This window comes from Centropristis striata, chromosome 19 (genome assembly GCF_030273125.1).
Source record: "Centropristis striata isolate RG_2023a ecotype Rhode Island chromosome 19, C.striata_1.0, whole genome shotgun sequence".
Lineage (NCBI taxonomy): Eukaryota > Metazoa > Chordata > Actinopteri > Perciformes > Serranidae > Centropristis > Centropristis striata.
The window spans coordinates 4,807,061-4,819,472 of record NC_081535.1 but is presented as its reverse complement, the minus strand read 5'-3'; the positions used below and the strand labels follow the sequence as shown (position 1 = coordinate 4,819,472).

General features: G+C 39.5%; 2 protein-coding genes across 2 annotated transcripts; both read right to left on the bottom strand.

Annotated features, from left to right (window-relative positions):
* Positions 1 to 1,984: 1,984 nt before the first annotated feature.
* On the bottom strand, positions 1,985 to 5,326 carry LOC131992900 (uncharacterized). Its single transcript, XM_059358611.1, has 5 exons — positions 5,223 to 5,326; positions 2,900 to 5,066; positions 2,673 to 2,750; positions 2,061 to 2,084; positions 1,985 to 2,007 (listed from the first exon to the last, which is right to left on the bottom strand). The coding sequence occupies exons 2-5, from the start codon at positions 5,064 to 5,066 to the stop codon at positions 1,985 to 1,987; spliced, it is 2,292 nt and encodes a 763-aa protein (XP_059214594.1). The 5' UTR covers positions 5,223 to 5,326.
* A 1,505-nt stretch (positions 5,327 to 6,831) lies between these two features.
* Positions 6,832 to 11,053, bottom strand: LOC131992899 (N-lysine methyltransferase KMT5A-like). Its single transcript, XM_059358610.1, has 7 exons — positions 10,772 to 11,053; positions 9,418 to 9,580; positions 9,047 to 9,239; positions 8,671 to 8,754; positions 7,961 to 8,044; positions 7,246 to 7,329; positions 6,832 to 6,837 (listed from the first exon to the last, which is right to left on the bottom strand). The coding sequence occupies exons 1-7, from the start codon at positions 10,899 to 10,901 to the stop codon at positions 6,832 to 6,834; spliced, it is 744 nt and encodes a 247-aa protein (XP_059214593.1). The 5' UTR covers positions 10,902 to 11,053.
* Between the last annotated feature and the right edge of the window lie 1,359 nt (positions 11,054 to 12,412).

Here is a 12,412-nt window from a genome sequence, read left to right as displayed (position 1 = left end):
CTCACTATATTTGTCATGAGTGTAAATAAATAACTTTCAAAATGGGTAAAAGTGAGTGAATTAGAAATATTCCAAAAACAACAGACTGGTCAGTCATGCTGTAAAGTCTCGGTCCAGCTGCTCTCTGCAGCTTTCAGTCTGGGCAAGTAAGCAACTGGTTGTTAATGTCAATCAGAGGAACACAACGCTGCCAAGCAAATCACATTCACAGTCTCTTCCTGTGTTACATAAGCTGCTCCAACACGCTAATGTAAAAAAAGAGGTAAAATAAACAGGAAAACAACACGATGACTGGGAAAAACATACAGCTTCAAAGTTTGAAGTTGGGTCACAGACAGCTTCAGTGAATCCTGTTGTGAACTCGTGAAGCAAACAAAACAAGTTACTCCACTGGGCCTTCACATCCTTTAACCCCTTTTTTTTTAGTCATTTTGTATCTTTTTGTGTGTTTTTTTTGTTATTTTGTGTATTTTTTTTAGTCATTTTGTGTCTTTTTTGTCATTTTGTGTCTTTTTGTGTGATTTTTTGGTCATTTTGTGTCTTTTTTTAGTCATTTTGTTTCCTTTTTGGTCATTTTGTGTCTTTTTTTAGTTATTTTGTGTCTTTTTTTGTCATTTTGTGTGTTTTTTTGGTCATTTTGTGTCTTGTTTTAGTTATTTTGTGTCTTTTTCTGGTCATTTTGTGTCTTTTTTTGGTCATTTTTTCATTGTTTCATGTCAAATCCATTGTGGTGGTGTACAGAGCCAAAATGCTGAAACATGTGTCAATGTACAAATATTTATACACCTGACTGTAATCTTAATTGTAACTTTAATCCTAAAACAAAGTCTGAACTCTCAAAAAAGCCTTTAAAGAAGTGAGGACCAGCCGGAATGTCCAAAGAACCAGCCGAAAGTACAAGAACACACACACACACACACACACACACACACACATACTTGTCTTTACTACATTGTAGGGACACAAGACGAGGACATGCAATGTGGGAACCACCCTTTCTGAAGGTGCTACAGCACTGAATAAAATCAGGCAGTTTACTGGAGCAGCCAGAAAAACATATGTCACTTCAAATTGTCAATCAGACAAAGTAGAGTCCTTCACCTGACCAGGGACAGCCTAATGGGGACTTGTCAGGTTTATAGTAATTAATGGGGTCCCAATATACACACTTCTGGTTTTTCTGTCTTTGTTAGGACCACTTAACACACCCTCAGGTTTAACTTACTTTGTAGAGTCTGCCATCACAGACTAATGTATTTAACTGCTTGACAGCCCCATTATCATATAAACCTAGTGTTAACTGGATCACAAATAAGGTCTGCATTACCACAAGATATAGGTCACATCACTGAGAGGTTTTATTGCAAAAAAAACCCCAAAACAAACAGAAAAAACTGGTCAGATTCTTCAACCTCTCATCGAGATTGCTGATTACTAATCAACATGTTAGTAAATGTAACAACATAACAGTTATGTTGGTAAACCAATGTCACAATTTTACTGACTGATACAAACTCAAGTCAGATATTTGAACCTGTCAAATAACTGAACAGCCAACTTTTTGTGAGCTTGATTCTAAATGAACCAAAACAACAAATTGACAATTAACATTTGTCTACTAGTTTTGAACTTTACATTGTCTTCTTCAGAGCTGTGATGCGATTCTTGATGTAAAATTTAATGGCTAGCCAATTTCTGTTCCTAAGAGCAGTCTTCTCTGCGCTAAGGCACTTATCACAGTCACTTTTTCCTGGAACACGGCATGTTGTGATGAAGGACATCATGTGCCTTTCGACAGCAGCAATCTCCTCTTTCTCCCACATCTTTCTCTTGCTAGGTTGTCGTCCTGTGCACCAACACACAACACAAACAAGTAGCTCTCATTACCTTACATTTTTGATCTTGAAATCAGCCAATCTTGAAATCTAAATTTGACAAAACTTTACCTTTTAACCCTTTCAGAGGTTTCTGATGATCTCTGGCCTTAGGAGTCGTCACAGTATCTTGCTGTGGTGCTGCATTGTTGACTGTATGTCTCACATCTGGCCCTATTGTCTCACTGTACTCTGTTGTGGTTGCATTCTCTGAAAGCCAGAGGGGGGGAAAAATGGAATTACTGCCATGCAGTTGTATCCCTCAGTGAACCATCCATGTCCATTCCCTTTTAATGTATGAAGTATTTGAAGGAAACATGTCATTCATGCTAATATACATCTGTTTTAAAAGTTGTCACAATTAGTGGATTTTTTTTATTTTATGAAGGACAAAACCATATTTTGTGATGAAATAGCAATGTTAACCTTTGAATATCAAAATGTAATCTAAATTCATCTTTTTTTTCAATTACAGTTGAAACTCTGAAAATGTAGGACTCTCTATAGAAATGACCAATTCCCAAAGAGAAAACCTGGTATTTTTGTTATTCAAAGCTGAAAGTCAACTTAAATCACATCTTAATGGTTTTGCTTCAAATCCATTGTAAGGCAAACTTGTGAAAATTGTGCCACTCTCCAAACATGGCCTTTATTACATTTTCTTACATACATATTTTATCAATATTTAAATAATATCAATATCAGAATAAACTCAAAATTAGCCAATAAAATTGTGGTTATCCATGGATCTGCGACAATGGACACATTTAAGGATCATATTGGGGCTGGTGGGCTTACCTGGTGAGTCTGACTCATCGTCTGCTTCACATGGTGCCTCAGGGTCTCTTTCCTGGTCGCTGTCTAGGTGTACATTCTCTGTGGACGATTGAAAGAGGGGAGGAAGGAAATTGACTAAGTGCAAAATGCATCACTTGATCCTCACACACTCAAAAAATACCAAAGAAATTAAGTCCGGCTACACAAATTGTTTTTTTTATTCTGTAGAACAATTAAATATTTGGTACCTTCAGGATCAATACAAATGTCATCCAGGGACTTCCCCTTGAACTCTGCCAGACACCCCTGCTCCAGAGCCATGAGAACCTTGCTTATTTTAGCCAGTTGGAGAGTGCCCTCTGGAAGTCTGTAAAACTGTCTGTGCACTCTAATGTCATGTCCAAGAAAATCTGCTAGTTGATCGAGCTCTGTGTTAGTGAGGTTAAGGACTTGTGACAGGGTCCCAGTTTGTTTGCGTAATTTTGTTGAAGTCAGACTTTCAGGGTTTTTTGCACCGCAGACCTTGGCAAAGTGTCGCAAACAGTCAGATCCACGAAAGCAGATGAGAGTTGATGGTCGTGCAAACAGGTATGTGTTCTCTGGGAGAACCCCACATTCCTGTCTTTTTCTGATGAGCAGATCCAATGCTGCTTGCACTGGTGGGGTCAAAAGTACAGGAACTTTTCGTCCTCTTTTACCTCTTATTTCAATCCTTCGGAAATGCTGACAGAGCTTCTTCTCTAGGTCTGAGAGTGCTAAATTTACTTCCTCCTGTGGGTCTGATGGATTGTGAGACAAATAAGCCGAAACCGGAATTTTTGACACTTCCCCAGATCTTCGACGGTTAAACAAAATGACTTTAGTCAAAATGACTTTCGTCAGCTGTGCCCAGGTCTGGGGGGACGTCTCTGAGGATAGTTGGCTGAAAAGTTCTTCTTGCTGCGCATCTAAAAAGGAATGGAGTGTCTGAACATCTTTTGTGAATGGAAGCAACTGAGGAGTATTCCACTTGGACTCCTGAAGTGTTCTCAGTGATGCAGCTGATATCAGCTCATTCCACCTGGCTTCATACACGCTGCGGAATGTACGAGCATCCTTTGCTGCACTGTAGTCACTTTGTACATTTGCACGGCTTTCAACAAGCATTGAAATCTTTTTCAGGCTGTATCCAATTTTGAGAGCCAGACTGGGGCACCTGTATGCATCTGTTTCACTATTGTAGCCTGCAACGTCTTTAACTGCCTCAATAACGTACATGAAATTTGCAGGCTTGATGTGATCTTGAATCATCTTCAAGGGAGTGTTTTTTCTTGAGCATATCAGAAGCCGTCCCAACTCTCTCAATTTCTGGCGAATGTATTCATGTTTGCCAGGATCATACCCAAGCCTGTTGTATAAATGTTCACCATACTCCATGATACATGGATCAGATTTGACAGCAAAATACACGTCGTCCCGAACCATTTTGTTCAGGAGCTTCCAAAGTTGTTCCTTCACTCCAGGTGGTGGAGGCGCAGCAAATCCACAAAGCGCCTGGACACGTGTTTTGCCAGGTTTAGGTGGAATACTAGGTTTGAATTTGCAGATCTTCATGTGCCTCCAAAGGACTTTCTTTGTAAAGAAGCCCTGACAATATGCACAATGCAGAAAATTCTGCACTTGAGATTCATCCTTTGGTTGCTTGCGAGGAACAGGAATTCCAACACCAGAATTCAATACTTCAACATTATGTGCAAAGTTGCCCTTGTTTCTCAAGTGTTCCATATGCATCCGTCTTTCTTTTGAGCCTTTTGGGAAGGACACAGCCCTTGCAACCTCGGACTTGTCTTGATGAGCGCGCTCCAAATGCCTTGCCATTTTTATAACCCCCAATTTACAGTACAGACAGTATTGCTTTTTGTTATACATTCTTGATCCATCCTCTTTCTTACAAACAGCAGGTATGGAAAGTAAATCATCAATCACTCCACCCAGGGAAGAGGTGCTGTCAGGTAGATTTTGCTCTAGATCATGTGCCGAATTATCCAACAGGACTCTATGTCTAGAGTCGCCCCCTCCACTCTGTTCTGATAAGTTACCAGTACTTGTTTGTGTTGCTGGGCAAGGCACACTGCTTGAACATCTTCTTCTTCGCCTTGTACCAGAGGTGCCTTCTTTTCTTGAAGATGAGCGCCCTCTCTTCGGATTCAAAGTGGCATGGACAAGTTCTGTCACTGGGAGACATCCATCTCTGACATCTACTGTCTTCCCCAAGTTTGGAAATCTGAGCTTTGTTATTTTCTGGTCAGTCTTAATGTCGCAAGGGTCTGAATCTTCAGAAGAATCTTCAACACTCTTAGGAATATACTCTTCTCCACTGTCATCTGAGGTGTGATCATAAAGCTCATCTGAATCAAAGTCAACTCGACCTTTCATCTTCAGGAGCAAGTGAAGAGAAAAAAAGGTAAATTCAGTTTCAGGCACCATGCCACTTAAGCATCTGGCATACACATGTCATAAAGGAAATACTATAGCTTTAGAAATGTTAAATATATGTATCAACATTTTCCCTTCATTGTGTGTGTTGCACACCTGTATGCTCTTGGTCCTCCTCAATCTTGGAATAGACTGTTTGTCTTGGTCAGTGAGGGTAAATTCAGATTCAGAAGACAGACTCCATGTCTATGATGTAAAAAAAAAAAAAGAAAAGTAAAAAACTGTTTGTAGCAATCAAATTTGTCTAATGCCTGTCAGTACAATATCGACATCAAAGTACCTCGCAGCTTTCATTTAGCTGTAAAGAGCTGGTGTGTTGACCGGGAGATTCTTCAGAATCTGTGTAGCCAACAAGGCAAGGAATGATTCCAGTTCTGTTTGCTGAATGATCAGAGTCTGATTCATCCAAGTCCTACAGGACAAAAAGTGACTTTTCTTAAAGACTGCTACAACAGCTTTATGCATCTTAACAGAAAATTACACAACAATGCAAAATCCCATTTCAGAACCTAATCTCCTAATCTCAACCTAACACAAATGAAACAGAAATTGCTGCAATTTCCACTGGATGCGGATGCACTGCGCCACGGCTACGGCAGTCTGGAGCCCTCTGCAGCAGATATGCAGAGCTTCTATTTTTGCCAGACGCTGGAGAACAACTCGTAAATTCAGCACAGAGAAGGTCGTGCCGGACAGGAAGTTGTGCACAGACACAAAATAAAACAAAAAGCTTATTTTCAAAATAAAACAGTCTGTGGCCACAGCAGATCATATTTCACACCTTGAAGACCCTCTGCTCCTCTGGATGGACACCATAAACTGTTCTATGGTTTTGTGGTTCTCTCTGTGAAGACTAGATACTGGTATATTGCGCAATTATGTGTGAATTAACAAGATCTGGTGAATCCTCTAATTTCCAATGTCCGGCAGAGCCGCAACAGTGCACATCACAGATGGAACCAGTAGGTATTGATGGACACCGGCACACAGACTCTTTCCAAAGCAGACACGTTCCGCATCCAGTGGAAATCTGGGGTTACTCCTTTCAAGGTTCAAGTTGGTTGAGATTTATCAAAAATATGCTGCCTACAAATTTAGCATGAAGACGTGGATTTTTGTTGGGTTAATGCATGAGAAAGTCATGTCAGTGTCAGTAAATGTGCACAGTCTGATTAGCTGATGTAGTCCCCAAAAATAAAGACACCTGACACCTGCTGTGTAACACAGCAGCCAGAGTATATGATTGGACTGTCCCCACTCAATCAGGAAAACCCAACTATGCTTGGCAACATATTTAACATCAGAGTAGCACTGATCTAAACTAAACAAAACTGTATGCACAAGAGTCAACTTTACAAATATTTGACCAAAAAAGAAAAAACAATGTTGAAATACAATTGATTCTTACCTGCATGGTGGTGGATGGATGCCTCTCTGCAGTCTTCTCTGCTGTTGTGGAGACTTCGGTGTCAGAGGTCATCTCAGGACATGACTGAAATAATAATTAAAAATGAATGTGAAGCTCATCAACAACAACACATTTTTCAAACTAAACCATGAGAAAAAGTCAAAGGAGAAATGAAGAAACTTGTGTAAATTTCAATATTTCTATGCATCTGGCTCCAAATCTTATTTTTCTCATAGGTACAACTTGGCTATGATTGATGTGACATGTATGTATCCTGCTATAACCCTGCAGTGACTTTTACAGCTGAAAACAAGTGAATATTAGGGATGACAGGGTTGAACTGACCTGTGGCCAAGGACTGGTGTGAATTGTAGAGAGCAAACTTAGCCTGTGTTACAGGCCGTGTGTAATACATGGTGTTTTGTTAACTTAATGCCTGAAAAAGTCATGTCAGTGTCAGTAAATAGGCAGAGTATTACTTAGCTAACGTGGTCCCCACAAATCAGACACCTGACAAGTGTGTAACACAGCAGCCAGAGTATATGATAGGGCGGTCCCCACTCAATCAGGAAAACCCGACTATGCTTGGCAACATATTTAACATCAGAGTAGCACTGATCTAAACTAAACAAAACTGTATGTACAAGAGTCAACTTTACAAATATTTGATTAAAAAAGAAAAAACAATGTTCAAATACAATTGATTCTTACCTGCATGGTGGTGGATGGATGCCTCTCTGCAGTCTTCTCTGCTGTTCTGGAGACATCGGTGTCAGAGGTCATCTCAGGACATGACTGAAATAATAAATAAAAATTAATGTGAAGCTCATCAACAACAACACATTTTTTAAACTAAACCATGAGAAAAAGTCAAAGGAGAAATGAAGAAACTTGTGTAAATTTCAATATTTCTTTGCATCTGGCTCCTAATCTTATTTTTCTCATAGGTACAACTTGGCCATGATTGATGTGACATGTATGTATCCTGCTATAACCCTGCAGTGACTTTTACAGCTAAAAACAAGTGAATATTAGGGATGACAGGGTTGAACTGACCTGTGGCCAAGGACTGATGTGAATTGTAGAGAGCAAACTTAGCCTGTGTTACAGGCCGTGTGTAATACATGGTGTTTTGTTAACTTAATGCCTGAAAAAGTCATGTCAGTGCAGTAAATAGGCAGAGTATTACTTAGCTAACGTGGTCCCCACAAATCAGACACCTGACAAGTGTGTAACATAGCAGCCACAGTATATGATTGGGCGGTCCCCACTCAATCAGGAAAACCCGACTATGCTTGGCAACATATTTAACATCAGAGTAGCACTGATCTAAACTAAACTAAACCAAACTGTATGCACAAGAGTCAACTTTGCACATCTTTGACCAAAAAAGAAAAAACAATGTTGAAATACAATTGATTCTTACCTGCATGGTGGTGGATGGATGCCTCTCTGCAGTCTTCTCTGCTGTTCTGGAGACATCGGTGTCAGAGGTCATCTCAGGACATGACTGAAATAATAAATAAAAATTAATGTGAAGCTTATCAACAACAACACATTTTTTAAACTAAACCATAAGAAAAAGTCAAAGGAGAAATGAAGAAACGTGTGTAAATTTCAATATTTCTATGCATCTGGCTCCAAATCTTATTTTTCTCATAGGTACAACTTGGCTATGATTGATGTGACATGTATGTATCCTGCTATAACCCTGCAGTGACTTTTACAGCTAAAAACAAGTGAATATTAGGGATGACAGGGTTGAACTGACCTGTGGCCAAGGACTGATGTGAATTGTAGAGAGCAAACTTAGCCTGTGTTACAGGCCGTGTGTAATACATGGTGTTTTGTTAACTTAATGCCTGAAAAAGTCATGTCAGTGCAGTAAATAGGCAGAGTATTACTGAGCTAACGTGGTCCCCACAAATAAGACACCTGACAAGTGTGTAACACAGCAGCCAGAGTATATGATAGGGCGGTCCCCACTCAATCAGGAAAACCCAACTATGCTTGGCAACATATTTAACATCAGAGTAGCACTGATCTAAACTAAACAAAACTGTATGTACAACAGTCAACTTTACAAGTATTTGATTAAAAAAGAAAAAACAATGTTGAAATACAATTGATTCTTACCTGCATGGTGGTGGATGGATGCCTCTCTGCAGTCTTCTCTGCTGTTCTGGAGACTTCTGTGTCAGAGGTCATCTCAGGACATGACTGAAATAATAAATAAAAATTAATGTGAAGCTCATCAACAAGAACACATTTATCAAACTAAACCAGAAGAAAAAGCCAAAGGAAAAATAAATATATTTGTGTAAATTAGAATATTTCTATGTATCTGGCTTAAAATCTTATTTTTTGGCATAGGTGCAACTTTGCTATTGTTGATGTGACATGTATGTATCCTGTTGTAACACTGCAGTGGCTGTTAAGAGCTGACAAGAAGCCATTATTTGCAATCATTAGACTTTCTTCACTCGATTACTGACCAACAGTTATTACAAACCTGTTTCCTCCATGGCCAATCACTTTCACCATAGTCATATGTGATTTCTTCTCCTGGATGAATGTCCCTCAGAGCAAATAAACAGAGGTAGGGTTTGCCCTCTGCTACGATCTTCTTCATTTTGCAATTGGGATGTCTGTTGTCGTCATTGACTAATCGTCCAAGGCTGTCATCTTCTTGAGATGCATCAATACTTCACAAAGTAACAAAATGATTATGCTTGGTAATATTTAAATACTAATTAAATTACCCTATGTAATTTGCTATTACTCTAACTACTAATGGTTACAGATGCTAACTTAAAAAAATATATTATCACATTTGTTTGCACATTGAAAAAACTCAAATTTCATAATCAATCAAAACCTTACCACCATGTCTTTTCTTTCCAGTGGAAATCAAACATGAAAACAGTACATGATCTGTGATAGGTCCTCCTCCTTCTTGCTGATTCTTCAGATGTTATTAGTTGTCCTCTGTACTCCACCACAAAGTCGCCTTTACTAAAATGGGTTTTGGTAAACACCCCTCGACCTGGTCAAACACATTACATGTTATTACATATAAACAACACAAACTGTCAATTTATTGTCCTGGACCTGACATGAAAACAATTTTAACTTAGCAAATATCAGCTATAATTCAGTCAGATGAAGTCATGCTAGGCTGCCAGTCAGAAACACTGACCACAGATAGGAGGGGTGCAAGCACACCCTCTCATGCATGAATTATGATAAACTCAATCAGGATTTTTTACTAAGTATTTTTATACATCATTAGGGATGTAAAACAAGGTTTGAAAAAAAAAAATGTCTATCTTTATTCTATAAAGAAATATTTTTTTGTCCACTCAAGTGTACTTCATGCGTTTTGTACTGTAAAACCACATCAATGTAATAACATGGTAGTTATATGGGTATAGTTGTAATTTAGTTATACAGTTGTAATATGGTATTCTGTTGGAATGGTGGTTCCTCCATTACTCTGTAGGCCTCTCTATTTGAGCTCTATTGATAAATATAAAAGTTAACATAAACATAAAACTTATTTTTTCACTAGGCGTTTTTATTTATCTTTAGGGATGTCATACTGTATTTTTGTTAAGTCTCTGAACTGAGCATATTCTCTCATAGTGTCTTATAGCATGTATCATATTTCCTGTCAAATCATGCTTGTTGCTCATGTTTGAGACTATTTTCTATGATAGTTGCCAAAGCATCTTGGGCACAAAGCTGCAAGACACTGCATGCAGATCTACTTGGTTCTTTGTGCATGCAGCATCTTGGCATCTACTGGCATTTTTTGCTTCCTTGAGCTGGGGCCAGTGGTTTCTGGGGGCAAACCAGATCTAAGAGGGGCCTTAGACACTACTCTCTGTTTTGCCAGTGATGGAGTGGCACTGGGTCTGCCTCTGGTGTGTATCTTCATGGATCCTCCATTGATGAGAGCACGAGCTCTACTACTACTTTTTTTGTATGGGATGATGCATTAGCTTCCACTAGTGTGGACTATATGCAGCAGTGCCCAAAATTACAGGCATATATAGAGAAAAAGAACTTTTTAACAGCTGTACACTGTAGTGACCTCTATGCATGAAAGGGTTAAGGTATGCTGGATTCATACCGCAAGACAAAACAAAGAGTGTTACACAAGTGATCATCTACCTGCCTATTGCAGGTGGCTGGTTCTAATTTTGGACCCTGAAAGAACACACAAACAGAGTACCTTTAAAGGAATTGATGTACTTCACTTCTAATTCTGCTATCTTGTCCTGTGCCTTGATAGCATTTTCTATAGCATCCTGTAATGGAGGTTTCCCCCTCCTCCTCCTTGCAGCCATTGGAAATCCTGTCATTAAACACAAAACAATTATAATATTACAAGATATCCCTATAAATTTTACATTTGATAAACATGTCTTGGGTTATGTTAGAAAGCCAAATATAGACCACATTATGTATATGAGAATAGCACAGTCAGAAAATTAACCACTCAATATTATCAAATCTAAATTGGGGGGAAAAAATAGCAGCATTCTGGACTTCAAACAATACCCCATCTCTCTTCCACCACACAATAGCAAATCAGGCTATATAAAATATGTACTTTATCGACTGAATTACAACCATAAATGTTAATGATGAATGTCTTGTGCAAATTAAAGCACATGTACATATGTTTGCATATATTTTATACGTATGTGTTTACCTTATATTTAAGAATATGTTATGAGTGGAAACTCATGAATGGCAATATTTAGCACAGCCAACAGCTCAATTAGCTAGCGCTAGCTGCTCTGCTAACGTCAGGTAGCTCTCCCTCAACTCTCAAGATTTTGCTCTATGTATCCCCTATCCCTACTGCCATCTGCGCTGAACTTTCAGCTTCTGAATAGCTGCATGATGCTCTAAACAAGAGGAAACTAAAGTCAAACTAAACAGGATACTCACAGTAGTCACCGTTAGTCAGTCAACTCACAGCACAGTTGACCGCAGCTCATGTGCATCTCACGTGGCACGTGCGCACCTCACGCGCATGTCACGTGCACGCGCGCGGCGCACGCGCGCGGCTCACGCGCAACTCACGTTGCTGCCCCAGACTCCTGTGTTAGCCTATTAGCTAGCGCTAGCCGCTCGGCTAACGTCGGTAGCTCTTCCTCAACTCTTAAGATTTCAATCTATGACCAAATGCAACCTGCCGAAGTTGCTGTTTGTCTTTTTAAAAACACAACTACCCCTGTTTTTGTGAGAAATCATTAAGTTTGATATATATCGGCTATTAAATGTGGGCTTTTAACAGTACAAAAATATAAAAAAATCAACTGTCTCATCAAAGCATGACTTACCTTTCTGTTAAAGCCACTCTTCCACGTGTTCAGCTGAAAACAGAGCTGTCAAATGCCGAAAATGTCTCCGTGTAGTTATCTCCTCTGTCTGTCGAGTCAATAAGCACTTGTTTTGTGTCAGTACATCCAGGAGAAATGGCAAAACCTTGTTGAAATTCCACCTGTCAGCTTAGGCAAGCTAGTGGCTGATTAGCATACTTAATTAGCGGCCTGAACTGCTTGCACATGCGCAGATGTGCCAAGTGTGTATAAAGTGTGTGTTTCTGACTCTTGAGGTCCGACCTGTAGGTGGCAGTACTGAGTTAACCGAGCTAAGCACACTTAAGCACACAAAACCGGTTTTTCATGCATTGTGGGGCAACCCCTGAAAAGTTGACAGGGCATCCCTTTGGCCTTCTTTTCCATGGATTCAGTGCTCTTCCTGGTGGGGACCAGCATTTTGGTCCCCAACAAGATTTTGGTGCCCACGATGTGAGTGTGCTGTCTGTTGCTGGTTCCCACCATGTGACAAAGACAAACAC